Below are 21,510 nucleotides of genomic sequence, written 5' to 3'. Positions count from 1 at the left end.
AAAAAAAAACAGAAAGAAAGATAACGATCGGGAACTTCTGCTTTTGTTTATAGTCACCAAATACAATTTGACTTTTCTTTTCTTTTTTTCTCCGGTGATTATTTTAATAAGAATCAAATAAGTATAATTCAATGTTGGCAACCCCATCAATGAATTGCAAACACGATGCGTTATTTATTTTTTGAGTATTTAATAATTTCTATATTATTTTTTTATATTTTTAAAATGAATTATAAATTCTATTATTGCAGTTTCGTATTTTATTTCTTTTATTATGTTTTGTTGTTTTTCTGTATTACTTGTATTTTAAATTCTACCTATTCCTACCAAAATGATTGCTTCTCAGTTCTCACTTCCCACTGACTTTTAATAAGTTAGAAAAACATGTTTGATTCTAATGCTTTTATTATTATTTTTTTTATGAATTTGATGTTCTGTTGCCGCTAATTAAAAAAAGTTTAAAGAAAAAATCAAAAAGCATTTGAGGTTGGATGTAGTGTTAAGTATAATGAAAAGATGTATTGTATTTTTAGAGAAAGAAATCCAAATTAATATTATTGAAAATAATAATTGTAGACCTTAAAATTATTAATTTTTATAAATTACAACGAAAAAAATATTTTAATTATAAAAAAATTCTACATAATTCGAAAAGACAATTTAAAAACATGATTTATACTTAAATATTCAATTGAAACTGTAAATAACTTTTATGGTTTGCTTTTTATATAAAAATTATATATAAGTTTTGAGTTATTATATACCCATAGTTTGTGAAATAACACATAAAACCGAAAGAAGAAGAGAAACTTTTTATGTCTTTTAAACATTATTGTGATATACAATTGTTAAAAACAAAATGTGTAAAATCCAGAATTCTTTTTCCCCTTAAGTTATCATGTTTTCCCGGTAGATGTTTATGAAGCCGGCCAGATAATTAGAAAACAAAAACTATATATTTGAGATAAAGATTGCTAAAAGTTACTAATTGTCTTATATAATAAACAAAATAAATCATGTTAGTAGTGAACTAGTTATAAAAAAATTATAAAATAGTCATTGTTAATTAATTTCTTTAGGTTATTTAATTATGAAAATTTACAAAGGTCTCTTAATTATTTAATTTTATTTGTTTTAATTATTTAAATTATACAATGCGTAAATAATGAGAGTTGAAATTTTTAGAATCAATATTAAATTGATACAATATATAAATGTTGAGAGTCAAATTTATTATTGTGTCAATTTTAAAAACTGTCACCATTATCTAATTATTTATAAAAAATTAAATTAACAAAAACAATTACGAGTGAGTAATATAAAACTAATATGAAAGAAGACCCTTTGGGGGGGGGGATTTGGGCAAACGATGGGCTCAAACAATCTAAAAAATGTGCGTATATGTTTTGTTTTTGAAATTCGAAGTTTCTACAAGCAACCGCGGTTTAGACAAATTACTAGTCGACGGCCAGCGGCAAATGTCCTAATTGGTGGAAGCGATTGGTGTTGATGCGAGGTAATCCGATACCAAGTAAATAAATTAATAAAGGCGATCATGCGGTAGCGTGTGCTGTGCAACTGCATACGCGGGAACGCGGGGAAAAGGGGGGACCCTCATATATCTCTTTCGAGCCCGCGCTGCAAAACGTGACGCGTGGGTCCCTTATAAGGGCCAAGCCGCTCCCTTTGATTGATGTCGTTTTCTTTTGCGTTGAGACACTTGATGTGGGCTTAAAATGGGGGGGACCACGTAAAAAGAAGGGGTAGTTTTGTAACTTTATGGTCATCATCATCAAGCATGATGGGGACGAGTAACATGCATAGATCTTTCCATTAAGTTTCTAAACACATCATAAAACATCGTTAAAAAGAGGTGCTTTATGTCTTGTAATCAATTCTAGTATGAATGTTAACGAATGTCATAAATTATTTGCTTACTCTTAATGCATTTCATTGTTCATTGTCTTTAATACCCTTCTCCTACCATTTCTTTTTCATTATTACAAAAACTAAAAGCAAACAATAAAGTCATATTACCATTTGCCCAATAAAGAAAAATTATTCTGTCCTACAATGATTTAGCATTCGTTAAATTATTTTTAAATCGTATTAAAATATTATTTGATTTTTTTTATTTCCTTTAAAAAAAGTAAACTTTTCTATCCATACTTTAATTTCTAACAATTTTCAATAAGAAAAGAAAGAGGAACTGAAATTATTTTAATCACCAACAAAATATTATTTAGTATACTTCCCATCATCTTCCCCCTATTCTAAGTTAAAAAGTGTTAAAGCCACCGAATACTGGCGGGCTGGAGAAACTGAACCAACATAAAGTCTAAATTTATTGCTCATGAAAAGTGAAAAAGTCACCAAACGATAATATATTAAAATTTGCATAATTAAAAATATTTTATTCCACACTTGTTATGTGTGTGAACTTTTTGTATGTAAAAAAACAATTGAAGTTTTGTCTCATATAGTGAAGTTGAGTTTTGAAAATTATGGCATTTTAGGTTTAAGTTTATTTTTATTGATTTACGTGAAAAGATAAAAAAATATTATTATATTTGTTATTTTGTAAAAAAATCAATTTTTTATTTTTTTTAGTTGAATTTGTATTTGATTGATTGGTGACATAAATTTGATCAACACTTAAATATAGTATATATTATTATTGGTAAAAAACTCCTCCAATTCTTTTTAATTTTGAAATTTAGTAAATTTATTAAAAAAAAGTTGGATGGATTTGATTCCTGTCAATCTCAAAAGTAAACACTTAAGGATAATTAATTATGGCGTTAATATTTTCCGTTATTTGTACATGATTATAATTAGTATAATAATAAATTTAGCCTTTGATGTTTGCATATTATTATACCAATAAAAAACATATACAGTTGATTGGGGAAACATTAATGCTTTAATTAATTGTTCTTAGTTACCGTGAATCCATGTGAAGTTGGTAGGTGCCCTGGCTCCTTTAAAATGAAAAATTTTCATTTAGGTCCTTTAAAATTTTAAATTTATAATGGTAAATTATACTTTGATCCCTCTAAAAATGATAAAAATTTGATTTAATTATTTAAAAATTATAAAGATATAGACTATTAAAATGATAAATTTAAATTTTTACTATCATAAAAATATATAATTTAATTTTGATCCCCTCAAAAATTTTCTAGTTTCGTCCTTAATTACTCACTTTAAAAATTGAGAATAATTAAATTGCTTTGATTATTTTGATAGCGACAAAATTATTTGTTTTTGAAATTGAAAGAGATTGAAAAAATATTTAGATGTTAATTATTTTATAAAAAATAGGAAGAGATAATTTTTAAAAAATGAAATAGAAATAAATATAAACAAAGGTAATTTGATGGAGCGTTAGTGGTATTTAATTTAGTGCGTGAGTTGACAACATAAAAGAAGCAAAACAACCCCATCACCAAGCTTAAAAACTTGGATTGAAACCATTGATTTCCCACCACCAAAATTTATGTTCCCAATCACTCGTGATATTTTCACTTTAATCTTGTGATATCAACAACCCACCCCACCCCACCCCATGTCTCTCTGGTCAACCTTTCGTCGGAACTTTGGCTCCTTCATCGACACGCTTTTGCGTTTTGGGTAAAATTTGCCTTAAATTAATTGTACGAGTTTATTCTTTTAATTTAAGCTTATTAGAGCTTGAAATGGAGTATGGGCTTTAATTAAGAATAAAGTCAGCCTTGCAAACGAGTTAATAAGAACGAAAATTAGGGGGATGATAATGACAGAATTTGGTGGGCTTTGAGCTGTGATTTAGTTGTCTTTTTGGTGAATTATTATTTCTTTTTTTCTTCTCCTCCTTTTTATTATTGTTTTTTTCCTTTCTCTTACACAAGCACATGCCCTACAATTCCTACTAGAAAAACACCCTTTCATCCCTTTGTCTCTTTTTCTTCTCCTTTTTATTATTGTTATTTTCATTTCTCTCACACAAGCACATGCCCTACAATTCCTACTAGAAAAACACCCTTTCATCCCCTTGTCTCTCTCCTCAAACCCCCCAAAATCCATATCTCTTCCCTTGGATCTCAAAGTGAACCCACATTTTTCACTCAAAGCTTTTTTGAAGCTTTTAGAGGGTGAGAATTCTAGAGCCAAAACCAAACAAAACACACAAAAAAAAGTGGCATTTTTTGAATCAAATGTCTCATGTGAGATGAAGAAGAAGAGTAATATCATCAACTTCCATTCTTTTCATCTCTCACTTCTCTTTTTGTTCGCCCTCTTCTGTTCGTCGGAGCAGCATTCCATTACTAGTCATGGAGGTCTTACGGACAAGGAAGTTTCATACATCAAGCAACGCCAGCTCCTCTATTACAGAGATGAGTTCGGCGATAGAGGCGAAAAGGTCACTGTCGACCCATCTCTTGTGTTTGAAAACCCAAGGCAGAGAAATGCTTACATAGCTTTACAAGCTTTGAAACAAGCAATACTATCCGACCCTTACAATCTCACTGGTGACTGGGTTGGATCTAGTGTTTGTAATTACACTGGGGTGTTCTGTGCTCGTGCACTTGATAACAAGAGAATCAATACTGTTGCTGGCATTGATCTAAACCATGGTGATATTGCTGGGTACTTGCCGGAAGAGCTTGGTTTACTTACTGATCTTGCATTGTTCCACATCAACTCTAATCGTTTTTGTGGTACTGTTCCACACAAGTTTATCAAGCTCAAGAGACTGTTCGAGTTGGATCTTAGCAACAACAGGTTTGCTGGTAAGTTCCCTGAAGTGGTTCTCAAGCTGCCTTCACTTAAATTCTTGGATTTGAGGTTCAATGAGTTTGAAGGGACCGTACCAAAAGAACTGTTCGACAAGGACTTGGATGCCATTTTCATCAACCACAATCGCTTCAGGTTTAACCTTCCGGACAACTTTGGTAACTCTCCAGTTTCTGTTATTGTGTTGGCTAACAACAAGTTCCATGGATGTGTGCCGTCGAGTCTTGGTAACATGACGGGTCTTGAAGAAATCATTATGATGAACAATGGGTTGAGATCTTGTTTGCCTGAAGAAGTGGGTAATCTTAAGAACTTGACTGTTTTTGATGTTAGCTTTAATGAGTTGATGGGTCCTTTGCCGGACCAAATTGGGGAACTGGTGAGCCTTGAGCAGCTGAATGTGGCTCATAATATGTTGTCTGGAAAAATTCCGGCCAGTGTTTGTCAATTACCCAAGTTGCAGAACTTCACATTCTCGTACAATTTCTTCACTGGAGAGCCGCCGGTTTGCTTGAACTTACGTGCATTTGATGATAGAAGAAATTGCTTGCCTGCAAGACCTTTACAAAGAAGCGCGGCGCAGTGTAAGTCTTTCTTGTCTAGGCCAGTGGACTGCAATTCATTTAAATGTGCTCCTTTTGTTCCTTCTTTGCCTTCCCCTCCTCCGCCGTCTCCGCCAATTCCGGTCCCTTCTCCCCCTGTTGCTTTGCCACCACCATCACTACCACCATCTCCACCCCTTGTATCCTCTCCGCCTCCCCTCCTTCACTCCCACCACCCGTTTATTCTCCCCCTCCCCCTCCACCACCAGTTTATTCACCTCCCCCACCACCTCTCTCGCCTCCTCCTCCTTCGCCTCCGCCACCACCACCGCCTATTTACTCTCCACCTCCTCCACCACCATCACCTCCACCGCCCTCACCACCACCTCCTTCACCCCCACCCCACCCCCTACATATCCATCACCTCCACCTCCTTCACCCCCACCCCTACATATCCATCACCTCCACCGCCTTCACCCCCGCCACCTACTTATCCGTTACCACCGCCCCTTCACCCTCACCACCTGCGCCAATATATTGTGTGAGGTCCCCACCTCCACCACCAAATTCACCACCTCCACCCCCTCTATTGTTCTCCCCGCCGCCACCAGTTCCTTACTACTATAACTCTCCTCCACCACCACATCATTCACCCCCACCGCCACATCATTCACCCCCACCCCCACCACATTCTCCACCACCGCCTCCCCACTCCCCTCCACCAATTTATCCATATTTATCACCACCGTCGCCGCCACCCCCTGTTTATTACCCACCTCCTTCGGTTCACTCTCCACCTCCACCTTCACCTCCACCATGTATAGAACTTCCTCCACCGCCACCACCACCATGCGTAGAGTATTCGCCACCACCACCATCCCCATCGCCACCTCCCCCAATTCATTACAAGCCGCCCCCATCACCTTCACCACCGCCACCCTTTGTAACATATTCCTCACCACCACCACCACCACCGCCTCCAGTTATTTACCATTCGCCTCCACCACCACCCGTTGTAACATATTCCTCACCACCACCACCACCACCTTCAGTTATTTACCATTCACCTCCACCACCACCCGTTGTAACATATTCCTCACCACCACCACCACCACCTTCAGTTATTTACCATTCACCTCCACCACCACCACTGTCACCCCCTCCAGCTCCTGTGTATGAGGGACCATTGCCACCAATAATTGGAGTGTCATACGCTTCACCTCCTCCGCCACCTTTCTATTGATTCTTTTGAGAAATTTCCTCCTCTCATAACCTTCTTCACAAACCACAAAAGGCAAAAAAAAAAAATGTTCACAAAATTGTATTTGGCTATCATCACGGCTTCTTTTTCTTATTCTTTGCATTTCATTATCTCCAAAAAAAACAACTCTTCTTTCTTCTTGGGGAGCAATTCTCATCGCTCATTGAAGAGATTCTAACCAAAAAAAAAAAAAGTCTACCATAGGTTTGACCGCTTCAATGAATGTTATTGAAGATGGTGGAAAGAAGAGAGAGAGAGTTTGAAAGAGGAGAATTCTATATTTAGTAGAAAATTGTTATGGGTATTTGGAGTTGTGAAATAAAAATGGCATGGACAAAGAGATTAGGTTGCAGAGAATGTTGTATGTATAGAGATGAAAATTTCAGAACCATAATTTTCCAGGCTTACAATGGCAGCCGCCGGCGCCGCTGCTACTGCTGCTAGTTTGTGGCTTTTTATTGTTATTATTCTCTTCTATTTTCTTTTTCTGTTTTACTATCATACTTTTGTTTTTTTTTGGGGGGGTATAATTCGATGAACTTGTATTTGATTATTTTCCAGAATTCAGTCATTCCTTTATGTTCACCATTTATTCTTCATTGTATTTGATTGTTTTGGTTTATCATTTCCCCTCGATGGCATCTTACTTAACATGTTTGTTAGTGGATTCTGAGTTTAAGATTAGAATCTTAATTTTGAAGAAACCCTTTCCTGTTTCTTGGAAACACTTTATAATTTCCAGCATTTTAGCATTATCATAAGTAGATACAGCAATCCTGGTAAAAATATTGGGAAATTTCATGGGAGGCGGCAGGTGGTAACTAAGATCTTTCGTAGGACTGCAATGGGGCCTAGCCATTGAAGTTGCCCCCACCTACTCTACTTTAATTTGGGTGGTGGGATTCAATCCGTGATCAACTTTTTTATGATTTGATTAATATTTGTTGGGATTTAGTCCCATGTGCACCCCCCTAATGGTGGGTTTGATTTGAAATTTGGAGTTTCAAAACCAGATTTCTTCACGCTCACACTTTTCTCTTTTTAACAACCCATCGGAACATGGAAAAAATTGAAATTGTTCAACACTCCCGATATGCCATGATTGGTGCCTGGTGCTGTGTTGACTGTTAGTCCATCTTGTTCTTCTCTGGATTTTACTAGAAAAAACATTTTCAACCATCCCCACTATGTATTGCCTTATCTTCCTTAGACCCCATTGTTGTATGGTTGAGCTGAGTCCCCATGGAATGCGAGCACCATGAAGTTCAATGATATACCAATCAAAATAATTGTCAAACGCATTTTTTCCAACCAGTTTGCTTCAACCATGGCCATCATTGCCATTTTGTCAAGCCCAACATTAGCACAAACACCAGTTACATTGCCAAAGTCCCTTTCTGCATGTTTGGGCAGCAAAAAGAAAGCGTTTTGTTTCCATTCTTATCAAAGTCTTTTTCTTTGGAAGAAAAAAACAACATTGCTAAACTGCTGTCTGGCACTGACAAGACTTGGGAGCATGTGATATATATGAATCACCGTAACTGTTTATTTTCTTTTGTCACCCTTTTTAAGATAAAGAGAGGGTGGTGTTGGCCCTGTATTAGTCTAATTAAAACCAACACAAACACAACTCTACGCCGCTCTAACTCGGAATTTTGGCTTTTTTGTTTTCAAATTTCAACCGCTAAAACAAACCCCATTTAATAAAGAAAGATGCCCACTTTTTCAACCTTTCACTACTGCTGTTTGACCTCGCATCTGTATATTATATTAGACTAAATTATACCTTACAAGCAGTTAATCCAAACTGAAATAAGAAGTGAGATGATACACACATGGAATGATTTAAATCATAATACCGGAGCATAATGGAGACTTAGGGGTTATAGTTCCCTCTAAAATGAAGGGGAAATTTTGTACCTGCTACTGGAATAAAATTAAAAAAAGAGGGAATGGAATATTTCAACAAAGAAGAGCCGGCTGTTGGATAATAGCATGATTAAGTACATCATAACATGACTATACTAAAATAATAAAACCAGCTTAATCTTCCACATATTGACACAAAGACAAAAAAATAATTAAAACACAACGTGAAATGAAAAAAAAATATACAAAATTAAATGCTTGAACATTTATATGAATGTAATTGGCATTCAAAATTTCTTGAGGCAGCCAATTTTTAAGCTTAAATTATAGAAATTTAAAAGGTAAGGCAACAAAGGTAATTGGCATTGAATGATAAGGATGCAAGTATATCCAACCAATAATAGTAATAACTGGGTCCTATTAAAGTTGATAGTCACATGGGGCACAACAGAAAGCTAATGTAAAACTTGAATGCCTCCAAAATATTAATTCTCAAAAAAAATTGGACACTAATTATCATTTAATTGGGGGGAGGACAGGCTGTTATTAGCTCACATATATTAATGACAAAAGATTATAGAAGTCAATGTTATTTGCTTATGAAAAAAATAACCAACACCCCCAATGATAAGTTTTGTTAGAAACAAACCAATACATAACTAGATGCCACTTAAGAAATGCAGATAATTAAAGAGGATTTATATCCCTGTGAGAATCTAGAATATTAGTTGATTATTGTGACCTCAACCCCTTTCATGTGGGGATTTCACACGCAATGGTTTTTTTAGTATTAAATTGATGTGATTATTGATTGGATTGGGTTGCTGCCTTTTTAATGCAACCTTAATCATATAATTTGATTGTCATTTGTACATTTACGTGGCATATGAATTATTATAACACATTCATGTTAATGGTGAGGACATTTAGCTTTGGGTGTTAGGTAGCCATTGATGAATGAAACCATTGTCAATAATTTCCATCACTGAGCGTTAGGTGGTAATAACTACGCAGTGTCTTCTCTGCCATTAAATGTCGATAATGGAATACAATCCTATGTATAATGCGCTAATTCGTATTTTAAGTGAATTTTGGAGGAGTAAAGTCAAATCATTCGAATTTCGTTAATAATTAAATTATGTATTTTTATTAGGGTAAAATTATAAATTTTTTTATGTTAATAGTTTATATCTTTATAAATTTTAAAAAATTAAATCAATTCTTTATTATTTTTGAGACGGTCAAAATATAATATTATCTTTACTAATTTAAAATTTTATAAATTATAAAGAACATAAATTAAAAATTTTTCATTTTAAGAGTGTCCGGCCCAGCCCATACATCCTCCCTTGTATATATATTCCTTTCAAAATGTATATTAATCAATTAATTTGAGAATAAATTTTATATAATATTTAAAAAGTAAATATATCATCATATTAATATTTGATACATTAATAATGTATTTTTTATTCCACAAGTAATCTGAAAAATATTGTTATGTATTTTTTTTAAACAATTCTCTTATAAGATACTTGTTAACCGCTTGACCCTGTTTATGAAATCCAAAACTTCAATCACAATGTACTAAATAATATTCCATTGATATTTATTACTTTAAAAGAATTTCATATTATTGGGGTTTAGATCAACTGGCATTATTGTAAATTGTAATAACCAGCTTAATTCTAATTTGAGGGTCATGGGCAATAGAAAAAAATTGTATTGAATTTTTTATTTATTAATGGGCATAGATCATAAAAGCCTAAGATATCCACTTGGACATACAAAATGTTCTGATTTGGGCCCAAAAACTTATTTAGGAGTTGAGCTCAACTATTCAGCCCAATTTTAATGAAAAGGTTCAGGTTTTAAAGCTTCTTTTATTCAGTCAAAAGCAAAACCAGGCTACTCGGACAGGAGAACATGCATGACTTTTGATCTTTTAATTAAAATAAAAAAAGAAATTGCATTTTATCTCTTTCATTAATATAAAATTGGCTTTAGTTTTAAAATAATTTATAATTTTATTTCAAAAGTTTATCGTAAAAAATTATTATCTGAGGCCCAAAAAGTAAATTAACAATTAACTTATTACTTTCACTCTTAAAAAATTTAATATTTAACAAATATAAAATTTGAATATCAATATTTATAATTATTTCCTCTATCCCAAACTGAAAATTTTGATGAGATCCAACACGCTGGATTAAATTCATGATTTCAGTCTCGGGAATTCCATGCTCTTCGATCCCTGCTTTCTTTGTACATCTATCATTTGGTTCTCTCTCTCTCTATATATGAAAAACACACTAATTATGAGCAATAATTACAGATTTCATGAATAAGAAAGAAAAAAAAAAAGTGTTATTAGCCTTCAATTTTAAGCTGCAACGCCTCCTTGATTGACGTTATTTTAGTAACATTTAAACCCTCTTTCTTCCTTTCTATTAATTTGTTTTACTTTACTTCTCATTTTTTGGGGGGTTTAAGTGATTTTATTAATTGACAATTCGAAATTTATATTTAAACAAATGAAATTTAAATAAAAAATACTGGAAAAAAGAAAACATATAAATGCAAAAATTTATGAAATTATTCGATGCTTTTGTGAATTGAAATATTTCAAAATATTAAATCTTATCTTTTTTATTCTCTTTTATCTCTATCTCTATTCTCGACCATCGTCACCACATAAAATTTGGCTTTGTTTTTGACAGAATCTTAATTAATTTTCATATTGCTCTTTTAATTTCTTTTTGTCCATGCTATTATTAAAATTATTATTATTTAATTTGGTAGTTGAATTTTAATTCTTTTACATGCTATTTTGAGATTGTATCATATTATCATTTAAAATTTTTATTTTTAATTTTAGTAAAAATATATATTTTTTTTAAATTTTAGGTGGTAATGACATGACACAATTTCAGAGTGTCATACTATCATTCTTTAATTAAATTCAAGTTCAAGGCAAGGTTTTAGAATTAAATTGGTGGTTAAAAAGTGATCAGACTCGGATCATCAATTTTTGGTTCGACTGATGCTGTCCCATTCAATTGAATAAATTATTGAAAAAATTAAATTTTAAGAGAATTGATTCAAATTAGTCCAACTGATTGGACGATCAATTCATAGGTCAACTGAACCAAACCCCTTGTTTCAAACTTATACCTCAACCAGTTTTGGATCCAGTAGATTCAAATAACCAATAATACCGGATTAACAAACAATAATTCGATAATTAAATTGAGAAAATATCAAATTTCAAAATTAATAATAAGTATAACTTTACCCTAAGTTATGTAAATAAAAAATAAAAAATCTCTACAACAAATGAAATCTAAATCAAAACATAAAAGAACAGGACAAGCCTCGAATACTTAAAAGCAGCTGATCCGATAAAAAGAAAATAGCCAAGCATTTTTCTACGACATTCATTAATACTTGCGTACAAAACATAAGAGTTGACAAAGTGAATGTTATGGACAACATTAATTGTTTTGTCTCGTTGCACTTTTCGCATATAAGCCAGCTTCGTCTAAATCCATAATATTTTTTCTTTTTTTTTTTTAAAGGAAAAAGAATGTTCTTTTACATTCTGTTAGGTGTTATAGGGACGGTTCAATTTTGTATGGTCCAAAAATGAACTTCATGTGAGTGCAAATTTAATAAGGAAGATACTCTTTGAAACTGAAATAAAAAAGTTTTTATAAAAAAAGAACCCTATTCGAAGAATCTTTCATATTGCCGTATCATGAAGGATCCATGAAAACTATTTAATCTTTTTTTTAATTTGCTTTATTATTGCATATTGGACTATTGCTACTTTTTTCTTTCTTTTATTAAAAATCTAAATTATATTTATTTAATATATAATTTCGGTCCTTGAAAATATCATTAATAGCCTTCGAAACTAACACCCCCCCAAATCGTGTATTTTATTGCAGGAAGAAAGGATTCCATTAATTTGTACAAATCCCTAATTCATAAAAGATTTGTACGATACAAATATCTACATGCACTAAAAAGGTGGGTTGGACTTTAAAATTAGTTGAGTTTATAAATTGAATGCTATTCAATAAGTAGCATCATGTAGTTAATATAAGGGTCTTAGTATACGTATGATAATACCCAACTTATTTTTGTTAGTTTTCCAATATATAGGTTAAAAAAAAAAACCATCTTAACCTACTTCATGTGCTTCTGCTTTTTGTATATTTAATTTTTTATTTTTAAATATAAAAATGTAAATTTTATTGTTAATATAGTTAATTTTTTTTATAAGATTGAGATTCAGTGGATTTTTTTTTAAATTTTAAAATGTTACTGTAGCTACTTTAATAGTTAAACTTTACTGTGTTAACAAATTGATTTAAAATATAAAATGTAAAAACTAAAATGATTAAATTCCTAAAAATAAAAATAAAGGGACTAAATTTAAAATGTATGAAGAGTATATTCTAACATTTTTTAATACTTTCATAGAGAGGTAGTTGTATTTTATTAAATTCAATTATTTTTTTAGAATAATTTCAGTTATATTCTAAATGCAAAATAACTTTTAATATATTAGTATATAAATAACTACTAGTAGTGAATCGAGGAAAAAAACTCCACAAACGGATTTTAATCGATGTCATTTACTTTTTAGAGTATAATGAATCAATAATTAAATAATTAAAAGGACACTTACATCATTTTAAACTTATTTATGGGACTTTTTTTACTTCACTAACGAGTGGACAAATAATTACTCAATAAATAATCAATTAATTTAAGTGAGAAACCCTATAATTGTCCTAAATGAAAAAAAAAACTCTTTTTTTTTTAAAAATTAGGATATTTATACATAACCCAACGTGCAAATTTGTGAAAAAAAATCTAATAATTGCCATTTAAACAAGTTGGTGAAGAAGTAGTTACCTTCATAAATCTTATTAATTCTCTTATCTTTGATTATTATGTTCATGTACACCTAATTATGAATTCTTACATAGAGAAACAGTACAATGAAAATATTTATTGATACCTTCTCTTTTCTTTAGCTTGTTTTTTTTTTCTTTTAATGAGAAAATTATTATTAATCACGAGAAATTTCTCTTTATACGTTCATTAATATTTTTCTCTTTACGATAATTATAGATACTATTTAGATTTGACACCTTGACATCATTAAATAGTTATTTTTTTATTATTTTAAATCGTGTCTCAAAACATTCGTTATAATAAAATCTAGAAACACATTCATTAATTAAAAAAAAATTTGATTGACAATAGGTTCAATCATTACTTGCGGTGGGTGTCCGAAAAAATTATCATAAAAGTTACAAGACATGCTTCTCTAAAAGCTGATAAATATTTTATATATATATAAAAATATATTGAAAGTTGGTCATTCTTATTCAATGCTTCTCTAAAATTAATAAATCATTTTAATTGAATAAAATTTAGTCGAGGTTTATAACCAATAAAATCCACCTAATTTCTTTACTCGAAATAAACTAATCCCTTTGAATTACCCTTTTTCTCACCAAAGCAATAAGTTTTATAGATTTTTGTAAATTAATTAGATTTAAAGATTTCCTTTTTTTGTTTAAAATATGTGCAATAAAAATGGGCACAAAATTCTAGGTTAAGGGGTGTGCCAAATTTATATAGTTTTTCTTCCATTTGGTGTACAATTAAGCAAACAGACAAAAACAGGAAAATAAAAACAAAGATTTACTTGAACCAACAAAATGCCTTGTTCTTAAAGAACAAAGAAGGTTAACAGTTTTTTTCTCACCCAAGTTTTGCTTCTTTTTCTCGACAACCAAACAAAGAGAAATGAGATGGCATTTTTTGCACGATAATCCCCTACAGCATCATTTTATCTTAAGCGTGCATGCAAAATCTTTTGTGCCTTTGGAGTGAAAACATTAATCAATTTTCTTTTGCCATCTGCCCCCACTTTCTCTGCTCATGAGTGCTTCTTAAGCATTAGATCTCAGGCCGAAAGAAACACAGCCTTTGTCATTATTATATTATACACTAAAATTTAAAAAATTATAATATAAATGAAGATTTGATGATTTAGTTAATATAATATAAATTATATTTTTTTGGGTAAATAAAATGAGTGACTTTACAAGCTAGTTTATTTAATATAAAATGCTCTCTAACCATATTTATGATGTAATAAAACATGTGAATACGGAATAGTTAATTAAACAAAATAAATAGACATTTTCATAGTTCTCACAACTTTTTAATAAGTTAAAAAATTAAATTTAAAAAAAAAAGTAATATGTGAAATAAAGGTATGGAATAAGTTGAGGTGGTCAGTGGCATCATGATGTACTAATTAATGAATTTACATATTCCTTTTTTTAAAAATAAATTTACATATGTATTTTTATATTTTATAAAAAATTATAAAAATAAATTTAAAGTCTAAATAATTTCAAAAAAAATAACTAGGTAATTTGAACAGAAACTACACATTTTAAAATAGTAATTTTGTTATTTTAAATTTTAACCAAAATTAAATTAAAATTTCATATTATTTTTTATAAATATATTGTCCCTAATTTTTTTCGGCGTAGCATAATTTAGTATATTTTGAAAATATATAATAAATTTTAATTTCGTTTACATAAAGCTTACGGCGGGAAAAAGAAAAAATAAAAAGGAAAAAGGAAGCAAAAACTGGTAAAGCAATCCTCCCCCTCTCTCTCTTTCTTTATAGTTCCCTGAAGAACACACCATTTTAAAAGAGCCAAAAAAAGGGGAAAAAAAAAAGAAATCACAAAATATCTCTCTGTTTGCGTTTGCTTCTTCTTCCTCTGTTTTTTTTGTTTCCGGGAAACAGAGAGAGGAAGAGAGGCCTGCTTTGTTTTTGCTGCAACGATTCCATTTTGGATCTTAATGCTTTGTGCTGAATCGTTTTTGAGGTATACATTCATTTCTTCAAAGATTGCATTGCTCTGTAGTTTATGATTCTTATGTTTTAATGCTAGGTTGGTGTTTGATGAAAAATAAAACGATTTCAAAACACATGCAAATGGGACAATGTTTCAGATTCTGAAAGAAAATTGAGTTCCTTCATTTCATAACAATAATTTTCATTTATTTTCACTTAATATGTTAAACTTTGAGCAGCCTTGGCAGAAAATCATAGTAGTTGTTTTTGTACTTGAACTGGAAAACAAAACAAAACGATCAATACACAAAAACATAAATTGAGTGTTGTTAAATAGAAGATTACATGTTGATATCATTATATCCCTGTTTTAAACTGTTCAAATCAAATCACTTGATTAGGAAGTTTAGAATAGTCTCAAAGGGTCAAAACACTGTTTTTTCTTTCTGTTTCTTACTGCAGTTTTGTTTGAAAAAGGGCTGCTTACAATAGAAGAAAGAAATTCAAAGATTCCTTTACTCATCTGTTAATCCTTGCACGCTTTTTCATGCAGAAAAGAAATAAAAAAAATTGTTTTTGTTCATTTTCAGCAAATTAAAAAGAAAAAAAGTGATTCTTTACTGTTCTTGTGATGCTTGTCCTCATTGTTGCATGAACTCAAATCACTGCCAAAAATAATTTGATCCAATGGGTTTTAATCAAATTCTGATTGAAGAAAAAAAAGGTTCGAAACTTGCCGTGCATTGCACGCAATAATTGAGCTTCTTATTTGTTGTACTTGTAAGAGAAAGTTTGTTGTTTCAGATGAGAAATGGCTTTTCTTCGTGATCAGTTAGTTAGTTAAATTAATAGCTTAATCTTTTTTTATTATTTATTATAATCCTGTTTGCATCAATTTTAGGCTTTATTATAAAATATAAACCCAAATCATCAAAAGCCGAAATCCATTTTTCGTAAGCACAAATTTCGAAATCTTCACTTTTTTGACATTTAGGTGCTGGTAATCATGGATCCACCAAGTAAAAACAATGATTATATTAATGTTACTGTTATTTATTGTTTTTTTTTTGTGGGGGGGGGGTTGTTTCACTGTAGGTAACAAGATTTTCCAGTGAACTGGAATCATCTGCTTTCTGCTTTCTTGGAAACATATGAATCTGTAATGTGATGAAGAGTGGAAAGTTTTTGTGGGTTTGAAAGTGAAAATGGAGAGTGGTTTAGGAAGTAACCGCAACGAGAGGCATTGGATTTTCAAGGATGATTCCTGGTTTAGCCAGTTCAGGAATGGTTCCAATCCTTGGATGGCTAGATATGCCTATGCATTGATCTTCCTGGTTTCAAATTTGCTGGCCTGGGCTGTTCGGGATTATGGCCACAATGCCTTCCCTGAAATGGAAAGTAAGTTGCTTCTTTGCATTGCATCTACGTTGTTTGTTAAAATGATAAATGGATTACAAATACAATAAATGCTTTTTGTATTTACAATAAATGCATTCCATGACTTTCTGTTTTTAAGTTTAGAGCTCTATGATAATAATGTCGATAATGTTAATCAGCATGTATGTGGGAATGTGGTTTGCAGAGCTGAAGAATTGCCAAGGTGGCCGTGGCTGTTTGGGCGCCGAAGGAGTCCTACGTGTGAGCTTGGGATGTTTTGTATCCTCATGTCATAATGATAGATAGATACACACACATACTATTCCTTTGTTGATAATAGTGGCATTTAGAGCTCAACAGTTAGATGTAGAATGTCAAATACTAGAATGCTGAGGCGAAGGGCCTATTGGATTATTCCTTAATTGAATTATAGGCTTTCTGTTTTGTAATGTTTCTTTCAACTGCTGGCAACTCAAGGATGTACAATTGCAGAGATTCATGGCATTCCGGATGGTGGTCTGCAAAGATTGGCCTCTGGATTGCCTTGACAGTTACCTCCTTTTTGGTTCCTACTTTCATCGTACAAATATATGGTTCGTGTTCTTTTCTTCAACCCTCTTTCAATAATCAATCCTAGTACTTTAGCTCCATCTTTCATTTTGCTCTAATCAACATCAATGATCTGATATGTTGTGTTCTTTTCCTCCTTTTTCCTTGTGTTGCTGTTATTGGCAGGGGAGATTGCGCATTTTGGTGCCGGGTATGGGGTATTATAGATTCCTGTTATAAATTCCTCTATATAAACCATGTACAATCTTAATAGAATAGTCTGTTGAGGAAGTTGAAGATGTTTCCTATGTTACACTTCGTTCGATCTTATTTTCTGTTTGTCGTTTTCAGGGTCTTTCTCCTAGTTCAGCTCGTAAGCGTAATCAGTTTCATTACATGGCTGAATGATTGTTGTCAATCTGAGAAAACTGCAGAAAGATGGTAAGCCTCATCCGTTTGATAAACTCTTGGAAATTTGGTAAAATCATCTTACATTTCTTCAATGCTTTTAGAGAGTTGAAACCATTTTCATAACAGTCAAAACAATTTGGTCGTGTATCCCTCTTTGTCTTTGGTGATTAAAGACATTTCATTATTTACTCTTTGGTATGTATTTTGGTTTTAATGCTGCTAAAAATTTTACTTCTTTTCTGCAGCCACATCCATGTGATGTTACTTGCTACTGCTGCATATATTATATGCATATTTGGGATTATCATGATGTACATTTGGTATGCACCAGAACCATCCTGCCTCCTTAACATTTTCTTCATCACATGGACGCTGGTACTTCTGCAACTAATGACTAGTGCTTCCCTCCACCCAAAAGTATGTTCCAGTCACTCGTGTCACGTTCATTTCTTAAATTCTATAACACGTTTTTTTAATCGAATTCATGATTTTTTTTATTATCTTTTTTCCCTGAAACAGATCAATTCTGGCTTCTTAACTCCAGGGCTCATGGGGCTTTATGTGGTATTTATCTGTTGGTGTGCCATTAGAAGGTACGAATTTAAGCTTTTCAGATTTAAATTAATATGTTTTAGAGTGCATTCATTAACATTTCACGGTTACAAACTGCAACCGCTAAAACCGACCATCCCTTCGTATCCAGTCACCATCTTAAGAAAACTGAAAATATAACAGATTAACAATAATGAGATCAACAGTATTCTATCTATCTATTGCTAAGTCGAAGTAGATAAGTTCATAACTTCAACAATCGAATACACTGCTCTTTAAAGTCCTTTCAAGGTTGAGACGATCGCCATCTTTCCCTATCTATTTGATCAAATTTCAACTTTATTACAATTCTGTGATTGCAGTGAACCAGCAGGGGAAAGTTGCAACCGAAAGGCAGAGGCTTCAAACAAGACAGATTGGCTCACCATCATAGTAATATTTCTCTCTTTCAAAATCTATCGAGGGTTTTTGACCGAAGTACTGATGACTACTCATCTAACTTTTGCAGCTTGACCAGTTATGCTACATATAAGACTAATAATAATATCTTGTAAAGTTTACCAGGAGCATGATAATAACTCTCTTAATTCTTTCAGAGCTTTATCGTTGCCTTACTGGCTATGGTTATTGCTACTTTTTCTACCGGTATCGATTCTCAATGTTTTCAGGTTTGTTCTTCTGGATTCATAAATGTTTATTTGTTGTCTTTTTTTCCATGAGAATGTTATCTGACAACAGCTGCAGTTCAGTAAAAAGGAAGCCCGTACTGAAGATGCAGTACCATATGGTTACGGTTTCTTCCATTTCGTTTTTGCCACTGGAGCTATGTACTTCGCAATGCTATTGATTGGCTGGAATACTCATCATACTATTAAAAGGTACGTCTCCTCGTGCATTTGTAGTTTGATTTATATTGAATTTTGAATAAATGTTCACTAGAGCTGCAAATAGATGAATAAATGGGCACATATATATACATATATTCCAGGCAACATACTAAAGCATCGATTGAAAAATGATGTGTGCTCTATTGTACTTTTGCAGATGGACAATTGATGTTGGTTGGACCAGTACTTGGGTGAGAATAGTGAACGAATGGCTAGCCGTCTGTGTTTACTGTAAGTACTTAACTAGAACTAGACTTGTCCGGATTTGAGTATGTGTCATATACGAGTATATTCAACTTCTTTTAAAGTTCCTTTGCATATTTTAAATACCATGCCTTGTACTTGTATCCAAATATGTGTCGAGTAACGTAGATGTTGGCTCGAGTTTTGGATGCTTTAGTGATGATTAAAAGAGTAAGATGAATGTGGTTGCAGTGTGGATGCTGGTGGCTCCTGTTATATTGAAGTGGAGACAAACAAGTGAAAGTGCCTGAAAAAGCTTTTGGAAGGTGGTGTTCAAATGGGACATGACACTATAAAATTGAAGACAGGAAGGAATTGAAGCATATAACAGTAAGCATGGTTTAAAGTGGAGGAAGAGCCTGGGATCTAAATTAATGTCAATTTATTTTGCTCAAGAAATATTTGATGTTCAATTTGGTCCAAAAAGTTGGGGGGGAGGGGGTAGACTATTCAATATTAAAGTGAAAATCTGTTGACAATTGTTATTTGTAAATACGCAACTGATGAAAGATATTAACTTATCTTTCAAAAAAGAAGAAACAAAAAAGCTTCGGGCAATTACATTTTTGATAATGTTGGAAAAGTCAAAAAGCATATTTCCTTTGAATTTATTTTCTTTTAATTCAAAATTTGAGAAAAAGATATTCGTCTTTCTATTTCCATTCAATTTTATAAATAATTAAAATTATATAAAATTTGTAATTAAATTGGTGTAACATCAATTTAATAAAATTTTTAAAATATTAAGTACTCAAAATCATCAAAAATTCCAATTTAAAACATGTTAACCCAAAACATATCTTTCATATTTCATCATCAAACAAAAAAAATCACAAGCTTTCAAAACTGGCATAACTCAAAATATTCACCAAAATAAAAAATTCAAGCATGGGTTTACTAGTACTCGAAGCAACGATCTCAAAAACGTCAAAATTATCAAACTAACATCATATGTTTAACTTTGGTCGAATATACTACACAATTACTCACAAATTCAAACTAACATCATACATATGTTTGTATCACATATCAAATAATCACCTTACCTTATTTTCAAATAGGTAATCAACTATCACATACCTGGTCACTTAGCCCGATTTATACCTTCTTACCCAACTTATCTTTGCCCGTTGAACCATTCAAAATTGGATAGGACACTCGGATATTCACACATATAGTACAATGCCAATGTCTCAGACGTTGGTCGTACATGTAACCACATATTGATGCCACTGTCCCAGACAGGATCTTACTTGCACACATATATCGGAGTCACATATCGATGCCAACGTATAAAATGTGTCTTACTCGCACACATATATCGATGTCATGGTCTTACTCGCACATCACATATCGGAATCCTATGTCATGACATATGTATCCTAGCTATTCCTAAGGTTCATGCGGGACTTTCAGATGTCGTAACTCGATCGAAACGAAGTCGTAAACATAGTTTCCAAGCTTATCAATATTCGAATATTGCATATATAAATTAATATATTTCATTCCAGCATAAATAATTTGCATTTAATTAAAATTAAGTACACCTATTTGCTTATAAACTTACCTCGGACAACGGTAATTGGGACAAGACAACTAGTCGACAACTTTGGTTTTCCCTCGATCCAAATTTGATTTCTACATTTCTTGATCTAATTCAATACAAATTAAACTCATTCAAACATATTTTCATTCAATTTAGTCCAAAAACACATAAATGGGATAATTACCATTTTACCCCTGACATTTTACAGTTGTTACAATTTAGTCCCTATTGCACAAAACACAAAATATGCAAAATTTACACACACTTATGTTAGGCCGAATCTTACCCATATTCACACAAGTCCACATATTTTGTTTATTTCATATATTAGTCCCTCAAATTATTATTTTTGCAATTTAGTTAAACTTTACATTATTACTCATTTTTGTTCCTAAAAACTAACATCGCTACAAAAAATTTGATCAATCAAAATGCACCACATCATTGATAACATATAACAAATTGATTGGTGATGTGGCACATCGTTTTTTTAAGAGAAATTTTAAAAGTACACATAAAATTTGATCATGTAATTTTGTATATAATTTTTTTATCTAATTTGTAATGTTATTATTGATGTAATATCTTTTTAG

General features: G+C 31.9%; 1 protein-coding gene and 1 pseudogene across 5 annotated transcripts; both read left to right on the top strand.

Annotated features, from left to right (window-relative positions):
* Nucleotides 1-3,871: 3,871 nt before the first annotated feature.
* On the top strand, nucleotides 3,872-7,164 carry LOC107902835 (leucine-rich repeat extensin-like protein 4; annotated as a pseudogene). Its single transcript, XR_005926914.1, has one exon. The product of XR_005926914.1 is annotated as a leucine-rich repeat extensin-like protein 4 (transcript).
* A 7,961-nt stretch (nucleotides 7,165-15,125) lies between these two features.
* LOC107942285 (probable serine incorporator) lies at nucleotides 15,126-19,978 on the top strand. 4 transcript variants are annotated; one of them, XM_041112815.1, is made up of 13 exons: nucleotides 15,126-15,383; nucleotides 16,448-16,750; nucleotides 16,935-17,008; nucleotides 17,163-17,322; nucleotides 17,465-17,489; nucleotides 17,630-17,719; nucleotides 17,935-18,106; nucleotides 18,209-18,282; nucleotides 18,604-18,673; nucleotides 18,838-18,909; nucleotides 18,980-19,119; nucleotides 19,286-19,359; nucleotides 19,564-19,978. In XM_041112815.1, the coding sequence occupies exons 2-13, from the start codon at nucleotides 16,558-16,560 to the stop codon at nucleotides 19,620-19,622; spliced, it is 1,203 nt and encodes a 400-aa protein (XP_040968749.1). In that variant the 5' UTR covers nucleotides 15,126-15,383; nucleotides 16,448-16,557; the 3' UTR covers nucleotides 19,623-19,978. The 4 variants fall into 4 exon arrangements, with proteins under 4 accessions (XP_040968749.1, XP_040968750.1, XP_040968751.1 ...); XM_041112816.1 differs by having other exon boundaries at nucleotides 15,127-15,383; nucleotides 18,986-19,119; XM_041112817.1 differs by lacking the exons at nucleotides 19,286-19,359; nucleotides 19,564-19,978 and having other exon boundaries at nucleotides 15,127-15,383; nucleotides 18,991-19,119.
* Nucleotides 19,979-21,510: the final 1,532 nt, after the last annotated feature.

This window comes from Gossypium hirsutum, chromosome A05 (assembly GCF_007990345.1).
Source record: "Gossypium hirsutum isolate 1008001.06 chromosome A05, Gossypium_hirsutum_v2.1, whole genome shotgun sequence".
NCBI lineage: Eukaryota > Viridiplantae > Streptophyta > Magnoliopsida > Malvales > Malvaceae > Gossypium > Gossypium hirsutum.
This window is presented reverse-complemented; position numbering and strand designations above follow the sequence as displayed.